Source organism: Myotis yumanensis, unplaced genomic scaffold, assembly GCF_028538775.1.
Source record: "Myotis yumanensis isolate MYYU_CA2020_CCGP unplaced genomic scaffold, mMyoYum1.0.hap1 SCAF_2, whole genome shotgun sequence".
NCBI lineage: Eukaryota > Metazoa > Chordata > Mammalia > Chiroptera > Vespertilionidae > Myotis > Myotis yumanensis.
In genome coordinates, this window is record NW_027223753.1 from 186379563 (window position 1) to 186397122 (window position 17560).

At 42.2% G+C, this 17560-nt stretch overlaps 1 protein-coding gene across 2 annotated transcripts in view; it reads left to right on the forward strand.

Annotated features, from left to right (window-relative positions):
• SLC7A14 (solute carrier family 7 member 14) overlaps window positions 1-17560 on the forward strand; it is a 107655-nt gene that overhangs the window by 57982 nt on the left and 32113 nt on the right. For both annotated transcript variants that reach the window (XM_070406810.1, XM_070406811.1), the window contains exons 3-4: window positions 11570-11806; window positions 13594-13811. In XM_070406810.1, coding sequence (XP_070262911.1) covers window positions 11570-11806; window positions 13594-13811 — 455 coding nt within the window. The remainder of the gene's footprint in view (window positions 1-11569; window positions 11807-13593; window positions 13812-17560) is intronic.

Here is a 17560-nt window from a genome sequence, read left to right on the forward strand (position 1 = left end):
AAATAAGAAGCAATAATGGAGAAAGAAAAAATGTGGGCAGAGCCCAGCCAATGTGGCTAAGTGGTTGAGCATCAACCATGAACCAAGAGGTTGCCAGTTTGATTCCCGGTCAGGGCACATGCCTGGGTTACAGGCTCGATCCCCAATAGGGAGCATGCAGGAGGCAGCCGACCAATGATATTTCTCTTTCATGGATGTTTCTGTCTCTCTATTCCTCTCCCTTCCTCTCTCTCTAAAAATCAATAAAAATATATTTTTTAAAACTACGGGCAAAGAAGTAGGAATAGAACAGAAAGAAGAACAACTTCTTACACAAGGAAATGAAGGGGTAAGCCCTGGTGTCACAAGCTACAGAAACACTCATAAAAAGCCACCCCAGTGATGACAGCCTGTGGATTGGGAGGCAGTGTAGATATCCATCATAGTGGGAAGGGTAGGATTGTATGAAGAAGAGGGGATAGCAAGCAATGGAGGAATCTTTGATTTAACAACTCAAGGAATGCATTCATCTTGGAGATAACCTGTGCCTGTGCTTTACTAAGTGGCTGTATATGTGTGAAAAGCAATTATTTGTTAACTAGAGGCCTAGTGCATGGATTCGTGCACCGGTGGAGTCCCTCGGCCTGGCCTGTGGGAATCAGGCAGAAACCAATCTCTGGATCCGGGGTGTGGATGAAGCAGATTCAGGGCCAACAGTGTCCCAGCAGCAACCTAATCCACAGCCAATTCCACGAGGAATTGGGCTCCCTCCTCTACTGGTTGGAGCGTCTGCCCTCTGGTGGTCATTGCACGTCATAGCTACCAGGTGAACAGTCAGATGGTCACTTAGGCTTTTATATATATAAATATGCACTACAAACATTTCATACTATACTTCACCACTGGCCATTTTCATGGTTCTGGCCTCTAAAAGAATCCCTTGCAGAGCAGTTGAACACATGTATACATGTATGTATAACTTTGCATGTATATGCACATATTCATAAATGCACACAAACATATCATTAGATCTTATTAACTCTTCAGGAACTTCCAATTTTGGAATAAATTTAATAGCCCTTGGTTATATTTATCTTGAAACTTTATAAATACACCAGCTTTAATAATTTCTTAAGCTTTTAAAGAAAATAACCAATCTAATGAATTTCTTTTATATGTGAACCATAGATATGAATGCCTGCTCCTTTGCAAATGTTTCTAAGAATGTTTTCACTGTGAAAGCACTCAACATTATAAATCGGTCAAGAGCACTTAGTATTTTCATTAGAGGAATTCCTCTTTCAAGAAGCCACCAACATATCCAAGGGAGTCACCGTTCTCTTTACTAGAGTTATCTTGCAGAAAAGTCAGCTAAAATGCCACCATCGCCATTGCATCCAGTAGGGGCTGCCCACTTGGAGACAATCCACCAGGATCATCTAGGTGAGACTCTTAAGAAGAACAGTAACCTGCAGGTCCTTGTCACCTCTGTGCAGGTACAGTGCACAGTCATTTACCAAGCACACCATCCTTCCATCTCATAGAAGAGTAGGTGGCAACACTCCTTAACATACAAATTTCATACTTATTCCCTATAGAAGGCCAAAGTCTCCTAGAGTTTTGAAGGCCAGGGAGTATAAAATGGTAGGGAAAAAAAGAGGGAGGTGAAAGTGGAGGCAGTTGTATTAGAGAAGCAAGAAGAACTAGAAGCGGGAGTGGTAACCATATCCTCATACCCAAAAGACTGTCTCCATTAGTCTCCTAAGTCCTGGGTCCTGGCCCTGCTCCACCCTCCTTGCATGTTGCCCTAATGTAGAAAGAAGTCATGATGGCACCCTCTTGGGAGGGGTTTCTAATGTCTCTAGGAAGGTCCTCCTTGGGGAGCAAATCCAGGCTCACAAAAGATTTGCTGTCTCACCCTCCTGAACAGCTGCTGGCTGCAGCCTGTCCCCATGAAACCTTGGTCCCACCAGCTCCTCAAATGGGCCGAAGAGACCTCAGGAGGGCTCAGGTGTGTTCTCTCGGTGCTCCCCTTTAACTCTGTCCATTACATTCTCAGGGCAACAGGGTGGTGGCCTGGCCACCTCACAGAAGGTTTGTAGGTCTGTCATCTCTGCCGGTGCCATTTCCATCTGTCCTAGGATTGGGGGCATTGCCCACTCCTACAGAGTACGAGCTGCAAAATATTTGGGTGACAGAGAATTGCTGGTTGTCGCTTCAACTCCCACTCTCCTTTGCTTTCTGCACAAAGCCTGTTTAGCTCAGTTATCAGAGTCATCTGGGTGAGGGGCTGTCGGTCTGATAAAGAAAGTTTGAGCAAGAACATTGCAAATTTCTTTACTTTGAAATTTCTGCATTTTTGAAATAGGACAGATGTTTCCAGATTAAAGGTTTAACACCTTGCCCTGACAGGTTTGGCTCAGTGGATAGAGCGTCGGCTTGTGGACTGAAGGGTCCCGGGTTCGATTCCAGTCAAGGGCATGTACCTTGGTTGCGGGCACATCCCCAGTGGGGAGTGTGCAAGAGGCAGCTGATCGATGTTTCTCTCTCATTGATGTTTCTAACTCTCTATCCCTCTCCCTTCCTCTCTGTAAAAAATCAATAAAATATATTAAAAAAAAAAAAAAAAAAAAAAAAAAAAAAAGGTTTAACACCTACAAGGAAATCTTTCTGTGTTCTGTTTTAGAAGTGAATTGGCACACAAGGATTTGGTCTAGACTCCAGGTGATTTCTGATTCCCTGAAATGCTGTCTCTAAAACCATCAGCCAACAATATTTGCTTCCCACCTCGTTTATTTCACCTCCAAGGCAAAATCTCCTGCATAAACAGTGCAGAGGCTACTGCTAGGTAAATCTCTCTGAGAGTCCTTTCCCCTTGTGTAATAATAGCCAGAGCTCCCACTGGAGGAGGGCCAATGACATGTCAGCAGCCTGCACAGTCACCATTTCCATGTGAAACTAGGGCCCAGTGAATTGGATGACTTGCTCAAGGCCACAGTAATAATTTTTGTTGCCTTTGATTAAGTACATACTGTGTGCCAGGCACTGGGCAACACGATCTGCATGTATTCTCTTTAATTGTCATAACCTCTCTCTGGGTCTCTCTTCGGAGGCTGTGAGGCTCCCGTGATACCTCATTGCCTCTCCTACAGCAAAGAGGGGCTCAGCATTCCCTCACTGCTTACCTGAGCATCAGATGAGGGCCTAAACATGACTTTGCCTTTCCCTTTTGTAATGTCTTTTCCCCTCCAAGACTGCCTTTGATGCTAACCTAAGGTCACCTACATTAAAATGTTAAGAACAGAGTAAAGGGCAGTCCCAGCTCCTCTGCCACCTCAGCAATGAAGAGGCAACAAGAGGAGAAGGTGGCCTCAGGGAACAGCTAACCCTGTGGGTTCTTTAGGTGGAAACAACCATATGAGCATTGTTATTATTACCATTTTCATCATCATTTCATACACAATGCAGTTCTTTAAAAAGTAAAATAACGAACACCAATGATGATAATTAGAAATAACATGACCAGATAATATAATACTTGAATTCATCATGTTATAGAAACTGTTATAGAAACAGACATCAGGCCTCCAATAACCTCTAAACTATTTTCATAGAGGGAGATCTAGAGAAGAGTGTACACAGATAGTCTAGTCATATTTAATCAGCAAATAATCAAACTTCCTTGACCTGTGTCAGGGATTACTTCTCTGTTATGCGGACAGCTTCTTTCCTTCCTGTTTCTAAGCTGATGTGTCGGTGCTGTGGTTTGGAACTTTCGAGTTCTCTGCTCACTACCCATCTTTAATTGGAGCCCTGTCAGGTTCAGTAACTAATTGTGTCATACGATCCCTGATTAACGATGCTGTCCATCCCCTAAACCCAGGCTTTCACTATCCACCTTGGGCCTGCTTTTGCAGAAAAAATTGTCTCTTCTTAGACACAAAGAAACATAGGCAGTTCCAGACGCATTTGTAAAAATTGCCCCGGCTTCGCTGACAGGTGAGTGGCCCAGGTTGCATAGGGAGAAGAGACAGTAGCAGGGAGATGGGAGGGAGAGCACTCCTGATGGATTACTCCCTGAAACAGAAACACACAATTTTCTTGGCTTATCAAGAACACTGGGAAGAAAACATCGGTGCAGATCACAGGCTCCCACAGCACATGACAGGGGGCTGAATAGATGATTCTCAGAATCTAGCAACCTGCTTCTCAAGGGGGTCAGCAATGATGGGGACACTCATCACACACCATCTGGAATTCAGTGTCACAGAGAAAACAAAGGTTTCCAAGAGAATTCACTCTCGATTTCTCTCTGAGATCCTGGGATTTCTCCTTCTACCCTACTCCCAATCTACATTTAAGCAGTACTAGCAACCACAGCAATGTATATGACGTGTCTTAGCCCTGTTGTGAATTTATAAACGGAGCAAAGATGTTTTAAGAAAATGAGAAGGAAATGGGTAATCACCATCTCAGCAAAATGCTATGTTTGGCGAGGACTTGTTTAAAGACATGTTTGGGCCTAAGTGGCGAGTTGCATGGGTGTAGTCCATCAGCTGATTCCATCCTGTGTCTGGGAGATGACACATGATTGACATTCAGGAGAAACTGCCTTCAGGAATGCGGAATCATCCATTTGCCAGATCAGCCCACCCCTACCTTCCTACCTGTCTACCCTGTATGAAGTACTGTTGTAGTTATAGTATGTTCAACACAACTTATTAGGCCTAGTGCCTGCAACTTATGCCCATCACACAAAGCAAGACCCTCTGAGATTGAACTCTGAGCAGCACTCAAGACTTTGCTGATCCTAGAGGCCTTAATGAAACTGCAGGGATGGCAAATTGTTTTCTTGGACAGTTCCCTCCACTTCCCCTTGTATCTCCTGATAACCTCTTTCACTTTGAACAGCCCTTCTGGTGATCTGAAGACCTTACTTCAAAACTCAGTTTTACAGTTTCTTAAAGTAGTTCATGTATTTCCCTCCCACTCCCTCAACCAACATCTCCTGTCTTGTTTTATTATAATTGTTGCTTTTCTGGCCTGTCTTCTCCACTAGGCTATAAGACACACACGCACACAAAAGGGATAGTAGTCTTTCTGTTCAACTTTGAACCCCTTAAAGCTAACACAGATCATGGAGATGGTGCCTTATAAATTTCTTGGATAAATGAATGAATTTAAAGATCCTAGACCTGGATATCAGAAGCCCTAGCTCTATATTTAATTGAATATGCAACTTCAGTCTGTGGCATCATCTATGAAGTAAGAGAACAAATCCAATGAACAGTTGACACTTGTGCCCATGCCATGCTCAGTACAGGCCTATGCATCCACAGAGGACTGTCGGGACTTGAGGGAGGTGTGGGATGAGGGAAATCCTGGGCAGGCCGGCCTCAGGTCTCCTGTCCCTCTTCAAACATACCAACCTGCCTTTACTTATTTATGTATCAGGCTTTCAAATAAGACTTTGTGTGCAAAGAGGGTTTAACAATCAAGACAAAGCTTTAAAACTATAGAAGTAGATACACTGTCCAGTCTTTTTCAGCTAGATTCCCCCAATCTATTAAAAAGGTCCCACCCTCTCAATCACTTGCTCCCAGTCCACCTCTGGGGACTCATCTTCCTCAATCCCTAAAATAGCCTTCGTGTGCCATCCCAGCTATGCCTTTTCATGTGCTTGTAACCACCCTTTCCCATGTTTTTCTGCCTGGCAAAGGCCAGCTCACCCTTAAGATACAGCTCAATAGCCTTCCTCCTCCTTCCCCGCTCCCCCATAAACCAAAGACACATGCCCCCAAGAACCGAGCTGACCCATAGAACTCCAAGAGCACCTCATAAACACTCTATAGTATTAAAACTGGCCATGTGGAATCATCTGTTTATTAAACTCTTTCCTGATTGAAAGGTAGATACTTCACAGTCAGGAGATCTGCTTACTTATTGTTGTGTCTCTGGTATTCACTTCAGTGGTCAATTTAGTAGGCACTTAACAATGTGTGTCACATAAAGGAAGGAAATTAGGAAGTCAGAAGTTCCTTAGGAAATTAGTAAGTTAATTGATAAATAGGTTAGTCCATAAATTAAACTACAAGTTAATGGGAAAGCCTCTTTATTGGAGTAGAGAAATTAGCATTTGAGTGTGAATAACCACTAGATTTAATCTTTCCAGGTGAAAGAATACTTTTTAAATATAGTTATTTATCTAATGGCTTTCTTCAGTGGAATGTGGAAGGAAATACATTTCTTGAGTCAAGAAACACTTCTCTACCATTTGCCTACTCTCAGCTGGGTCTTTCTCCTTTCCACCCTCTTAAATTGGAGAATATTGGTCTTCTGGTTCTAAGAGAGTATTAGAGAGCCAGGGTAAGCTGTGAGTGAAGACATGAAATTAGAAGAGGGGGAGCATATAGTAATATTTGAATCCCCAAATTACATTTTCAAACTTAGCCTGTTTCAAAAGTATTGCTTGGAGGAAAAAAACAACAACAGTTTATAGGCCTTATATATTATGAGGAGGTAAAAATAGGTGGAGAGAAGACATTCATAGCATATAAATGTGGATCCTATACCAAAGAGGAGCAGTTAGTTGCTTCCTAGTCCTTCCTCGAGTGTGGCATGGTCTCAGGCACAGTTGGAAAGTTCAACAGTGTTCATAGGCTCTCTGGGGGTATCTAACCTCAGGCTGACCTAGTATGCCTGCATATGATAGAACCATGAACTCTCTGAGTTGGAAAGAATTCATGTTAAAACGTACTAAAGTTTTCTGAACCCCAAATCATACATCATTTGGGGTACACAAGAGAGGATTGACAGAGAATATTTCAAATATGGAATCTCCTGGTATCTTGTCCCAATCTTCTTTTCAATGTGTAAATTTAAGTGCTTTTTAGGCTGGGAATGTGTCAATTTAATTTTTAAAAAGTAGTCCCGGGTATAGAAATAAAACAAAACACTAGGGATATGACAAGATGAAAACAGGGATACACTTAGAATATACTTAAAGAGTGGGTAATGGAAAAGAATATCAATTGCAGGCTATGAGAAATCACTCATTTCCTCTAGTCCTGCTGAAATGGAGCCTTCATATTTCCCAAGAACCTAGACTTGCTATCTCTGAACAGCTCTAATGGGAACCGTCCATCATGTGGTCTTCAGCATGCAGTCTCTCATTGATGGCTATCTGGACCTCAACATTGCACTCTATATTGATTTTCTCCAGCTACATGGATATACTTTTGGAATCAATATGCCTCTTCCTCTCCAATCACTTGATGGGCAGCCAGGGAACGCACTTTGACAATAGCACTGGCAAATATGATTAGAAAGGTAACTCTGGGGGAAGAATTATTTTTAAACACATTACTAAATTGAGTAAATATTATTTATAAATCTATCTCTCCTTTAAAATAGTGATTCTCCACCCAGCACACCAAATCAACTTTAGGTAATAAATACTTTGCATTGCTTCCTTTATGCTTGTGAAACACAAACTCGGGATAATGTTACCTTCCTATACCCTTAATTTAAAAAATAATGTGCCCTAAGTATGAAATATAAATGTAAGAAAAATAACTTCTAATAAAAAAAATATTTATTTTAATGGGCGAATCTGGGAGACATAATGTTAGGAGACATAATGAAGTGATCAGATGTTTTGCATCGTCTATAGAACCACTACAAATGCAACTGCTACAAATGTACATTCATGTAGGTGTGCTGTGTGGTGTTCAAAGACCATGAGTCATGTTGCTGTGGATGATGTAGTTTTTCCAGAATGATGGCCAACTCTTGGTAAATTCCAAACAAAACAAATTACAACTGTCCTTCAATTTACTGTCCCCCATTGTTGTAGTCCTGGAAAACTCTCTGTTGATAAAGCCGTGGAAAAATGCTTTGTGTTAATATGCAAAATAGAGGTAGATTTAGAAATAATAAACAGGTTTTTACTTGCATGATTGCCCATTGGCTTCTTCAGAAGTCATGTGAGACACGGGACCATGCTTCATTCTGGGGACAGTCCCACATGTGGCACAATGTCTAACAGCCCAGTCCTCTGACCATCTAATGCAGCTTGTGCCCACAATTATCATGAGAACCACAGACACTCCTACAGATTTCCAGAATTCAAACCCTAGGAGGCAGTACCTTTGCTGAGGACCATTGGTTTGAAGAATTTTCCACAGAGCTTCCCCAGTGACCCAGATTCCAGCTGTGAAACCAAAGAATGATAGAACTAGAAGCTACCTTAAATCTTCTCTAACTGCCCCCTCATTTTTATCCATGTGAGGTAAGTGACTTGCTCTTGGACACCCAGTTATTAGGATAGAAAACCAAGATTACCCTGTCAGCGCTTTTTAAAAATTTTTTATTGAACAGAAAGATACCCTTGAATTTGTCTCTTTACACACCAGGTACTTGAAAATAGATAAATGACACAACATTGTCCAGTTTTTAACAAGATATTTGGGGTGAAATCACTCACTTCTCACCCCTGAATTTCAATACCAGTACTCTCTACTGCCCACTACAAGCCGGGATTCCTGCAGACACATAAATGAGAAAGGTTAAAAATATTATCAATTCCCTTACAATGTGTTCAAAGGTATGATTGCTGAGAGCAGAAATTGTCTTACACGGTTAGTGGCTAATTGATTTTCTCGCCATTCTCCCCAACCTCCAGTCACCAGAATCCAAGCAGGAGCTTGGGAAATGAATGGCTAAGGTTCCATATGCTCCTGCACTGTGCACAGCCTGACTTAGGGCAGCAAGGGGCTGGTCCCTTCCTAAGCCCTAGTGAAGTCTTAGCTATTCGGTTCTGATGATGAACTGAGTGTTTTAAAATTTGATTTGGCAGATCAGATATTAAGTAGAAACTGTTAGATTGCACAATACTGAATCCCCAAATTACATTTTCAAACTGAGCCTGTTTCAAAAGTATTGCTTGGAGGAAAAAAACAACAACAGTTTATAGGCCTTATATATTATGAGGAGGTAAAAATAGGTGGAGAGAAGACATTCATAGCATATAAATGTGGATCCTATACCAAAGAGGAGCAGTTAGTTGCTTCCTAGTCCTTCCTCGAGCTGCGCTAAAGAACGGCCTACTTGGTAATGTGCCAACTCAGCTCTCTTCAGGAGAAAACACAAAAATCCTTCAAGCGAGAAAGTCTCATTAGGTCCTCATACTTGGTGCTTATACACCCTACAATTTCCTCATGGAAGAGTTCCTCAGGTCTTCTTTCCTAGACCACATCCTCTTAATTTTAGACTCCCTCCAACAATTCAAACATTGGGTGTTAGAAGCAGCAATTTAGAAAGGAGGAGGTTTGACTGCTCAGGGTGAGCCCTGTGACAGCAACAGAGAGAAATAACTGACCGTCCAGGAAAGAGATGGAAAACTGTTTTTACAAAGTGAGGGAGGGGGGCTGACACAGGAACTCAAAGTAAATAGCAGCCTGAGCCATTTAATGTAGGCACAGATGGCTTTGCTAGCCCTGAGAGCATCTCCATAATACAGAAAAACATAGTAACGGACATAAAAGAAAAATTAGGTTATGCTCAATATATTTTGCAGCAAAATTTCAATCCTAGAGTAACGGAGAAGGGAGACCCTTCAGAGAGCATCCCAGTCCCATTCCTTTATTTTACTAAGAAGGAAACTGAAAGCAAAAGGTGGAACAGGTTCGAGGTAGACAACAGCACAGCCCTTCTGATCAAAGGCTCCTTCCATACGGACACCCTGACGACTGACATCACTGAGAGGAAGGAAAAGAGACATTACATCGCATGTCATCATTCAGTGTGTCATTGCTCTGACATTTGTTCTTGCTTCTCTGCATTGATTTCTCCGCCCTTCCAAAGGAAAAGAAACCTGCTCTCTTTATTCACAAAAGAGTGAACTCTTGTTCCCTGATTTGTGATGAGAGAGTTTCAGGGTTGACCCTTAACAAACTGGGACTGGAAGTGAAGTTTGCTTGGTGTTCCCTCTGACATCTTCCTCATCCCATTGCTGCTGTGTTTCCTCCAACCTCTCCTACATCTGTCCTCCAACTTGGCACCTCAGCCACTGGCCTCACATCCGGAGCTCCTGCACAGTGTAGGTAACTCTCCCAACTCCCAAAAGTCTGATGTATCCCCAGCCTCCTTCTGATTTGATCTCTAATTCCATTAAACAAAGAATGGGGCAATGTACCAACGTTTTTCAAAAATAGGTGGGGAGCCGAAACCGGTTTGGCTCAGTGGATAGAGCGTTGGCCTGCGGACTGAAGGGTCCCGGGTTCGGTTCCGGTCAAGGGCATGTACCTGGGTTGCAGGCACATCCCCAGTGGGAGATGTGCAGGAGGCAGCTGATCGATGTTTCTAACTATCTCTCTCCCTTCCTCTCTGTAAAAAATCAATAAAATATATTTTAAAAAAATAGGTGGGGAGTGCCCAGCCAACATGGCTCAGTGGTTGAGCATCGATCTATGATCCAGGAGGTCACACTTCAATTCCTGGTCAGGGCACATGCCCGGGTTGCAGGCTCTATGCCCTGTGTGGGGCATGCAGGAGGCAACCAATCAATGATTCTGTCTCATCATTGATGTTTCTATCTCTCTCTCCCTCCCTCTTCCTCTCTGAAATCAATTTTAAAAAATTTCTTTAAAAAAAAAATAAGTGGGGAGCTTGTTAAAATACAGGTTCCTGGTCCCCATATCCTGAAATTATGATTCAATAGGTGATTCTGGTGGAGTGGGCCCTGACCCTCCCAGCTGCCTGCCTGCACATTCCCCTCTACCCAAATACTTCAAACTATCTCTCTCTGCCATGTCTTTACCTCATATAACACTTTTGTCCAATTAACTCCTACATATTTCTCAAAACCAGCTAATGTAGATGTCTCTGATCTTTGCTCTCATTCCTCTGTGTTTCTGTATCACTGAGCTTTTCCAACCTACCATGATTTTCTGGTACATCTCCCCCTGAGGGTAAGGCCTTGTCTCACTTGTGTGTGTTTTTTTATTCCCAGCAGCCCGACAGGCACATAGTAGGCACTCTAAAACTGTTCATTAAATTATCTTTTGCATGTGGTCAATTTCCTTGTTAATAACTAGTCACTTATTTACATTCGAATATTTTATCAGTCCCCTAGATATAGTACAAGATGTTCACAAATCACTCAAAGTATCCCTCTCCAATGAGATGCATCTTCTGCAAGATGTAAAAATGAAACAGAAGAATTTTACACGTAATCTAACCCTGGTGCCAACAGCTGTAGGGTCATAATGAGTTAGGTCCATATTCACTCCGGATATCTGACACCTATGAACAGTGACAGAGACCCTTACAACAAACGGGGACTGATTCAAATGAAGATCAGTTTCTAATAGTTCCTTAGAATTCGTTCTGATTGCCTTCCAGGTGTTCAGGTTAAAAAATTTTCAAAAGGGAGGTTGGAAAACATTATTGGCTTTGAATTGGTTCATATACATAAAGTTCTGTGTATGTGTTCTTCAATCCCAGAGATTCCCGGTATTTTCTACCCAACATCGTAAGCCACTGAGAGGTTTGCTCACCTCCTACCACCGGTGTGTTTTGTCCCATGCAGGTGTTTGCTATGCAGAGTTCGGAGTCCGTGTCCCGAAGACCACGGGGTCAGCCTACACCTACAGCTATGTCACCGTGGGGGAGTTTGTGGCATTTTTCATCGGCTGGAACCTGATCCTGGAATACCTGATTGGCACTGCGGCCGGTGCCAGTGCCCTGAGCAGCATGTTTGACTCGCTGGCAAACCACACGTTCAGCCGCTGGATGGTGAACAGCGTGGGGACCCTCAATGGCCTGGGTGAGACCACCACACCCTCTCACCCCAACATGCAAATTTTCTGAGCCAAATAAATGGGTTCTCCTTTCAGGATGCAACTTGGTAAAATGTATCAATAGCCTTAAATATGTGTTTGTTTGCTTTAGTGTGTGTGTGTGTGTGTGTGTGTGTGTGTTGTTATTGTTGTTGTTTTTGCAAAGTAATTCTTTTCCTGTGAATCTATCCTAAGGAAATCAGTCTAATTTCCATAAAGCTTTCTACAGAAAGATGTTCATCACAGCCTTATTTATAATAACAAAATTAATTAGAAACAGCCTAAATATTCTACAGTGGAGCAAATGGCTAAGTAAATCATGAAAACATACTATGTAGCTAGAAAATAAAAGAAAGACTAGGAAAACTGTTGTAATGACATGGAATGTTTTTAATGTAATGGCAGGTGACAAAGGATGCAAATCATACATGTATCATGTTAATAAATACATAACAATAAAACAAATCATGTAAGAAGAACTGTCAGAAACTTCTCCATTGGCTTCCTCAGAAGATTTTTAAATTTTTCATAAATAAGCATGTATTAATATTTAAATGAGTAAAAAAAATAATATATTTATAAAATGGAAGAAAATGGATTCAGTCTAGCAGAGGTCAAGGATGGCAATGGAAGGGAGTGAATACTAAACGATCAGAAGCTCACGGAGCAAATACCTTGAGACTTCAGGCTCTGTCTATCACTTGCCTCCCACTTTCCATGCTGATGTCTGACTTTATGCTTTCACATTCATGGGTGGCTAGACATTAGTTGTGGAAACTTTGGGGTTCTGCCCAGAACTTTGAGGGACTGATTCTGAGGCTGTGTACAAGTCCTTTAACTTCGGTGTCTCTATCTGAGAAGAAGTGACAAAAATGCTGAGTATCCAGATACCATGAGAAGATAAAAATGTATGAAGACCACATCTCCTCAGCACACTAATTTCATTGAATTTTAAGTCTGCAAGGGTCCTCCAGCATCAGGAGTCCAACCCCTTAACTTCACAGGGAGGTCCAGAGGAGTGAGGCACTTGCCCAGAGTCAGTGAGTCCTGGCTTTGGGTCCTGGGTGCTTACTTACACTGTGTACTTAATAGCAATTTAATTTAACTTGACCTCTCTGGTTACAGGCAAAAGTGCAGCTGAAATTCAGGAGCCTGACTGCTGAGGCAGTGCCTTTTCCACTCCATAGAGGGCAGGAGTCCACTGGCCAATGGACAAGACCTTGAAGGCTGTCCACTGGTCATTTTCTCTGCAGCCACTTACATATAAATGGAAAGAACACCTTTCTTCCAATCGTTTTCAAAGACACACATTTTAAATTTTTCTAATGATGAAAAAAATTGCTGGAATGGAAAGCAAAATTCATGGACTATAAAGTGAACAAAAATGAAGATAAGACAATTTTCAAGTAACATGTTAGGCCTATGTATACATCCCAAATATCCCAGGATAGTCCTAACTTTAAATGTTCTGTGCCATGATTCCATAGGACTCTTGTAACTGTCATATCATGTATCCCAATTTGGGGTCGAGGATAGCATGTTATTTTGTCTATATACCAAAACCTTCCCATTTGCAAATAGACACTTGTAGACTACAGTGTAGTCACACACATGCGCGCGTACACACACACACACACACACAGCATTTCTTCTCCCTCTGTGACAATCTGACCACCCCTCTCAGAGCTGAGTGCCGATGCCCTGGGGAGGGGCTGGGAGTTTGCATGGCCTTTTTTCCCTCTGGACAATATTAACTCATGTCTTTCCCCTCTAGGGAAAGGTGAGGAATCCTACCCAGACCTTCTGGCTCTGGTGATCGCAGTCATCGTCACCATCATCGTCTCGCTGGGGGTGAAGAACTCTGTGGGCTTCAACAACATCCTCAATGTGCTGAACCTGGCGGTGTGGGTGTTCATCATGATTGCAGGCCTCTTCTTCGTCAATGGGAAGTACTGGGCTGAGGGCCAGTTCTTGCCCCATGGCTGGTCAGGGGTGAGTTCATTCCTACATCCCTAGGTGCTTCTCCCATGCTCTGCCTTCCACCCCGTGATGAGTCTAAGACGTATTTTCGGGAAGATGCTGCTGTGTCTCATAATCTTCACACCACCCTCTTCATCACCTTTCACTGGAATGTTCTGAAGAAGTAGCTCTCATTTTATTTTGTTTCAGAAACATTTATTAAAATCCAATTTTATAGATAATTAATAGATTTGTTGTGTTGGTCCCTTGCAATATACCTAATACTAAGTGCTTTGCATGTAATATTTTATTTAATCTTCCTAATAACTATGCAAGGAAATATTTACATTCTGGTCTTTCAGGTGAAAAAACTCACACTCAGAGAGGTCAAATGACTTGCTATTGAGCATACAGTGTAGGTAAGCACAAAGGACCCAAAGCCAGGACTGCCCGACTCCAAAACCTGTAGAATCTTCCTATAGTTTATTCAGATGACAGACAGTCCATCAATAAACAAGGCAGTAACAAAGGCCAGGAGAGGGACGGGTGGGGAAGAGATTAGTGTTTCTTGGGTATGGAACTAGGGAACAAACAGTTTTTTGTTGTTGTTCTTTTTTTTTTTCTTTTCTTATCTTTTTCCTTTTTTAATCCTCACCCAAGGACATTTATTTTATTGATTTTAGAAAGAGGAGAAGGAGAGGGAGAGAGAGAGAGGGAAACATAGTTGTGAGACAGAAATATTGATCGGTCGCCTCCCGCACATGCCCCAACCAGGGATTGAACCCACAACCTGGGTATGCGCCCTGATCGGGAATCAAACCCTCAACCCCTCAGACGATGATTCAACCAACTGAGCCACACTAGTCAGGACAGGAACAGTTTTTAAATCTAATCCCCACATTTGACCCAAAGTGGATAGTCCTCTGGGGTCTGAGGGCAGTTGAGTGGGCCCATGGTACAGTTTATAAATTCCATTCCACTGCACGGTTCACATAGAGAAATCCACCTGGTGTGGTCTGGGGGTTGGCAAGACAGTAGGCTGGACCAAAAGGACGTGTTCAGATCTCACCCCTGTGACAAGTGGTTCTAAGTCGCACCTGGGTTTTTTCTCTAGGATAACTAAAAAATGTTTACTTTATGGATTAATCGGTAAAATTCACCAGCCCGTCCTCTCTCTTTTTTTTTTAATAGTTGAACATAAATCAGAGAATTTTGAGCTGAAAGGGGTCTTTACAGCCACCAGGTCCTATTCCCCCATTTAACAGGTAGAGAAACTGAGGCCGAGAGAGGCAAACCTGCCTAAGATGGTGGCAGAAGCAAGTCCAGGATTTCACCAATTTTGCTTTTGTAGCTTTTTCTTAGACTGTTTTCTTCCAAGATGTTCAGGGACCAGAAATCTCTCTTGGAGAACACTCAAAATAACTTCTGTTATTTTGAACCATGCCATGCTGTTCAATGCAGAGAAATAAGCAAGGAAGCAATTTCAGCCAAGATTTCTAGTCTTCTGCTTATCTGTAAGAATTCCACAGAACCACAAAGTTTATTCCACCTCTTTGAAATGAATAAATCCTGAAACTGGTTAAAACCAGAAGAGACAAAGAAACACTGTTGACCCTATTCTGGATCCCTAAGCCTGTATTCGCCTATGATACAAATCGTTTCTTTCCCATCAAATAGGAGAGAGAGAAAAATTATAAGAGTGACAAAGAAAAAGTGTTTTTCAGAAACTCAACTGCATTTTCATCATAGCACACAAAAATGTTCTCACCATTTTCTTAACAATGTAAGAAATTACTGGGTCGTGGACCTACTGTAAGACTTTGGCCAACAGCTAACTTCTGTGCTTTCAGGTTTTCTCAGCTATCGAGTGGGAAGACTAATTGTACCAAATGTTTGCAAAAGAGAATAAAACCTTGGGTGTTTTGATGTGCACAGTGTGTAGTTAGCAATAGTAATAATAACAGGAGGGAGGAGCTGGGATGTATCCACTACCTGCTAAGTGCTCTTTGAATTGTGCATTGTTCTCCATGAATATTATCTCATTCTGACAACAAAACTTTAATGCAGGTGCTGCTGTCCCCAAGTTACAGATGGAGGATCCAAGGCTCAGAGAGGCTGGGTTTACTTACTTGAGGTCACTGAGCTAGTCAGTACCAGGACTTAAATTCCTGCCCAGGTCTGGGTGGCTCCAAAACCCTTTACTACATCAATGCCCTGTGCAAGATGACCCTCCCTTCTGAGTCTTCTTAAATAAGATAATTAATCTGAAAGGTTATATTTTTATTTCCTTTAAGCTTTCCCAAAATCATAAGAGTCTTGGACCTAGGAAGAGCCTTCAGAGATGGCCTAGTCTCGTTCTTATCTTCAAAGGGGAGTATAATTAAACCAGCCCAGGCCAAATGTGCATTGTTTACCAAGATATCATGTCAGAGCAATTCAAAAGCTTTTTTTAATTACTTGGATTATGTTAAATTTTCAAAATCTTCCTAGTAGTGCCCTAGCCGATTTTGCTCAGTGGTTAGAACGTCAGCCTATGGACTGAAGGGTCCCAGGTTAGATTCCGGCCAAGGCCACATGCCCAGTTTGCAGGCTCAATCCCGTGTGGGGCATGCAGGAGGCAGCCGATCAATGATTCTCTCTCATCATTGATGTTTCTATCTTTCTCTCTCTTTCGCCCTTCCTCTCTGATATCAATAAAAATATATATTTTTAAAAACCTTCCTAGTAGCTTTCTTGAATGGCACACACTGTAGTCTAGGCCCCATGTGAAAACTGGAAAGAGTAAATACCCTTTGCCCATGCTGAAGAAGATGAGTCTTTTAGTGTTTCTTCTTGTGCTTCATCCTGGGGTCTTTATTCTCTTTGGGGGTGTCCTCTTCCCTTCTTTGGGGCTCTACATCCTTCCTCAGTCAGGAGCCTGCCTCATCAAGGAAGGAGCTCAGTAAGCCAGCTTCAAAGGTTCCCCATTTGCATATCCTGAGTTCTCACCAGCTTTTATAGCAAGAAATGAAGATCAGAAATCAGCCATAAAAATCAAGGAAAGATTCCATTCCCAACACTTAACATTTTCTTTATGGCAAACTCTTCCATATACAGTTTTCCTTTAATCTTCACAACAGCCCTGCAAAATAAATACAATGATCTCCACTTTTACACCAAAATAACTAAAGCTTAGACCACAGATCTTAATCATAAAAGAGCTGAAATGTGGTCCCAGTCCTGGAGGAGCCAAAGCACTTACTTATATACTCTGATACACCCTGGTAGTGAACACATGGGACCAATTGTCTTTTTCTTTTCTCTTCTTTTTTTCACCTTTGGCCACTGACCTCCAACCCAAACCTACCACCTTGAGTAAGCTTGCCATTGGCCAGCAAAAAAGTTCGGCTGGGATTTTGGATTTTTCACTGCAAATCCCTTTTCCCTGCAGGAAATCCAAATATGTGCCCTAATGGCTGTGATTTAAAGCACCATCTGAGCACAAAGGACATCCCAGTGTGAAGATGTTGCTGACTCATCCTCTCTGCTATCTGCGTGGCCTTGGATTTCTGCAGAGTGAATTTCCTCTCTGGTGAACTGGCCTGGGCCTGTTCTTTCTCAAGTTTGGTTTCAGGTCACTTTTCCAGTCCAGCAAGGCCACTTTGAATATAGGTCCTATTTTTTAAGGTCCCAGCCTTCTCATGAGCATTTCATCCACCACATTAATAAACACACTCCCTACTCTGTTATCTAGCAATTATCCACAAAATGAGTTGCCTACTTGGCCGCTACATGAATTTCTT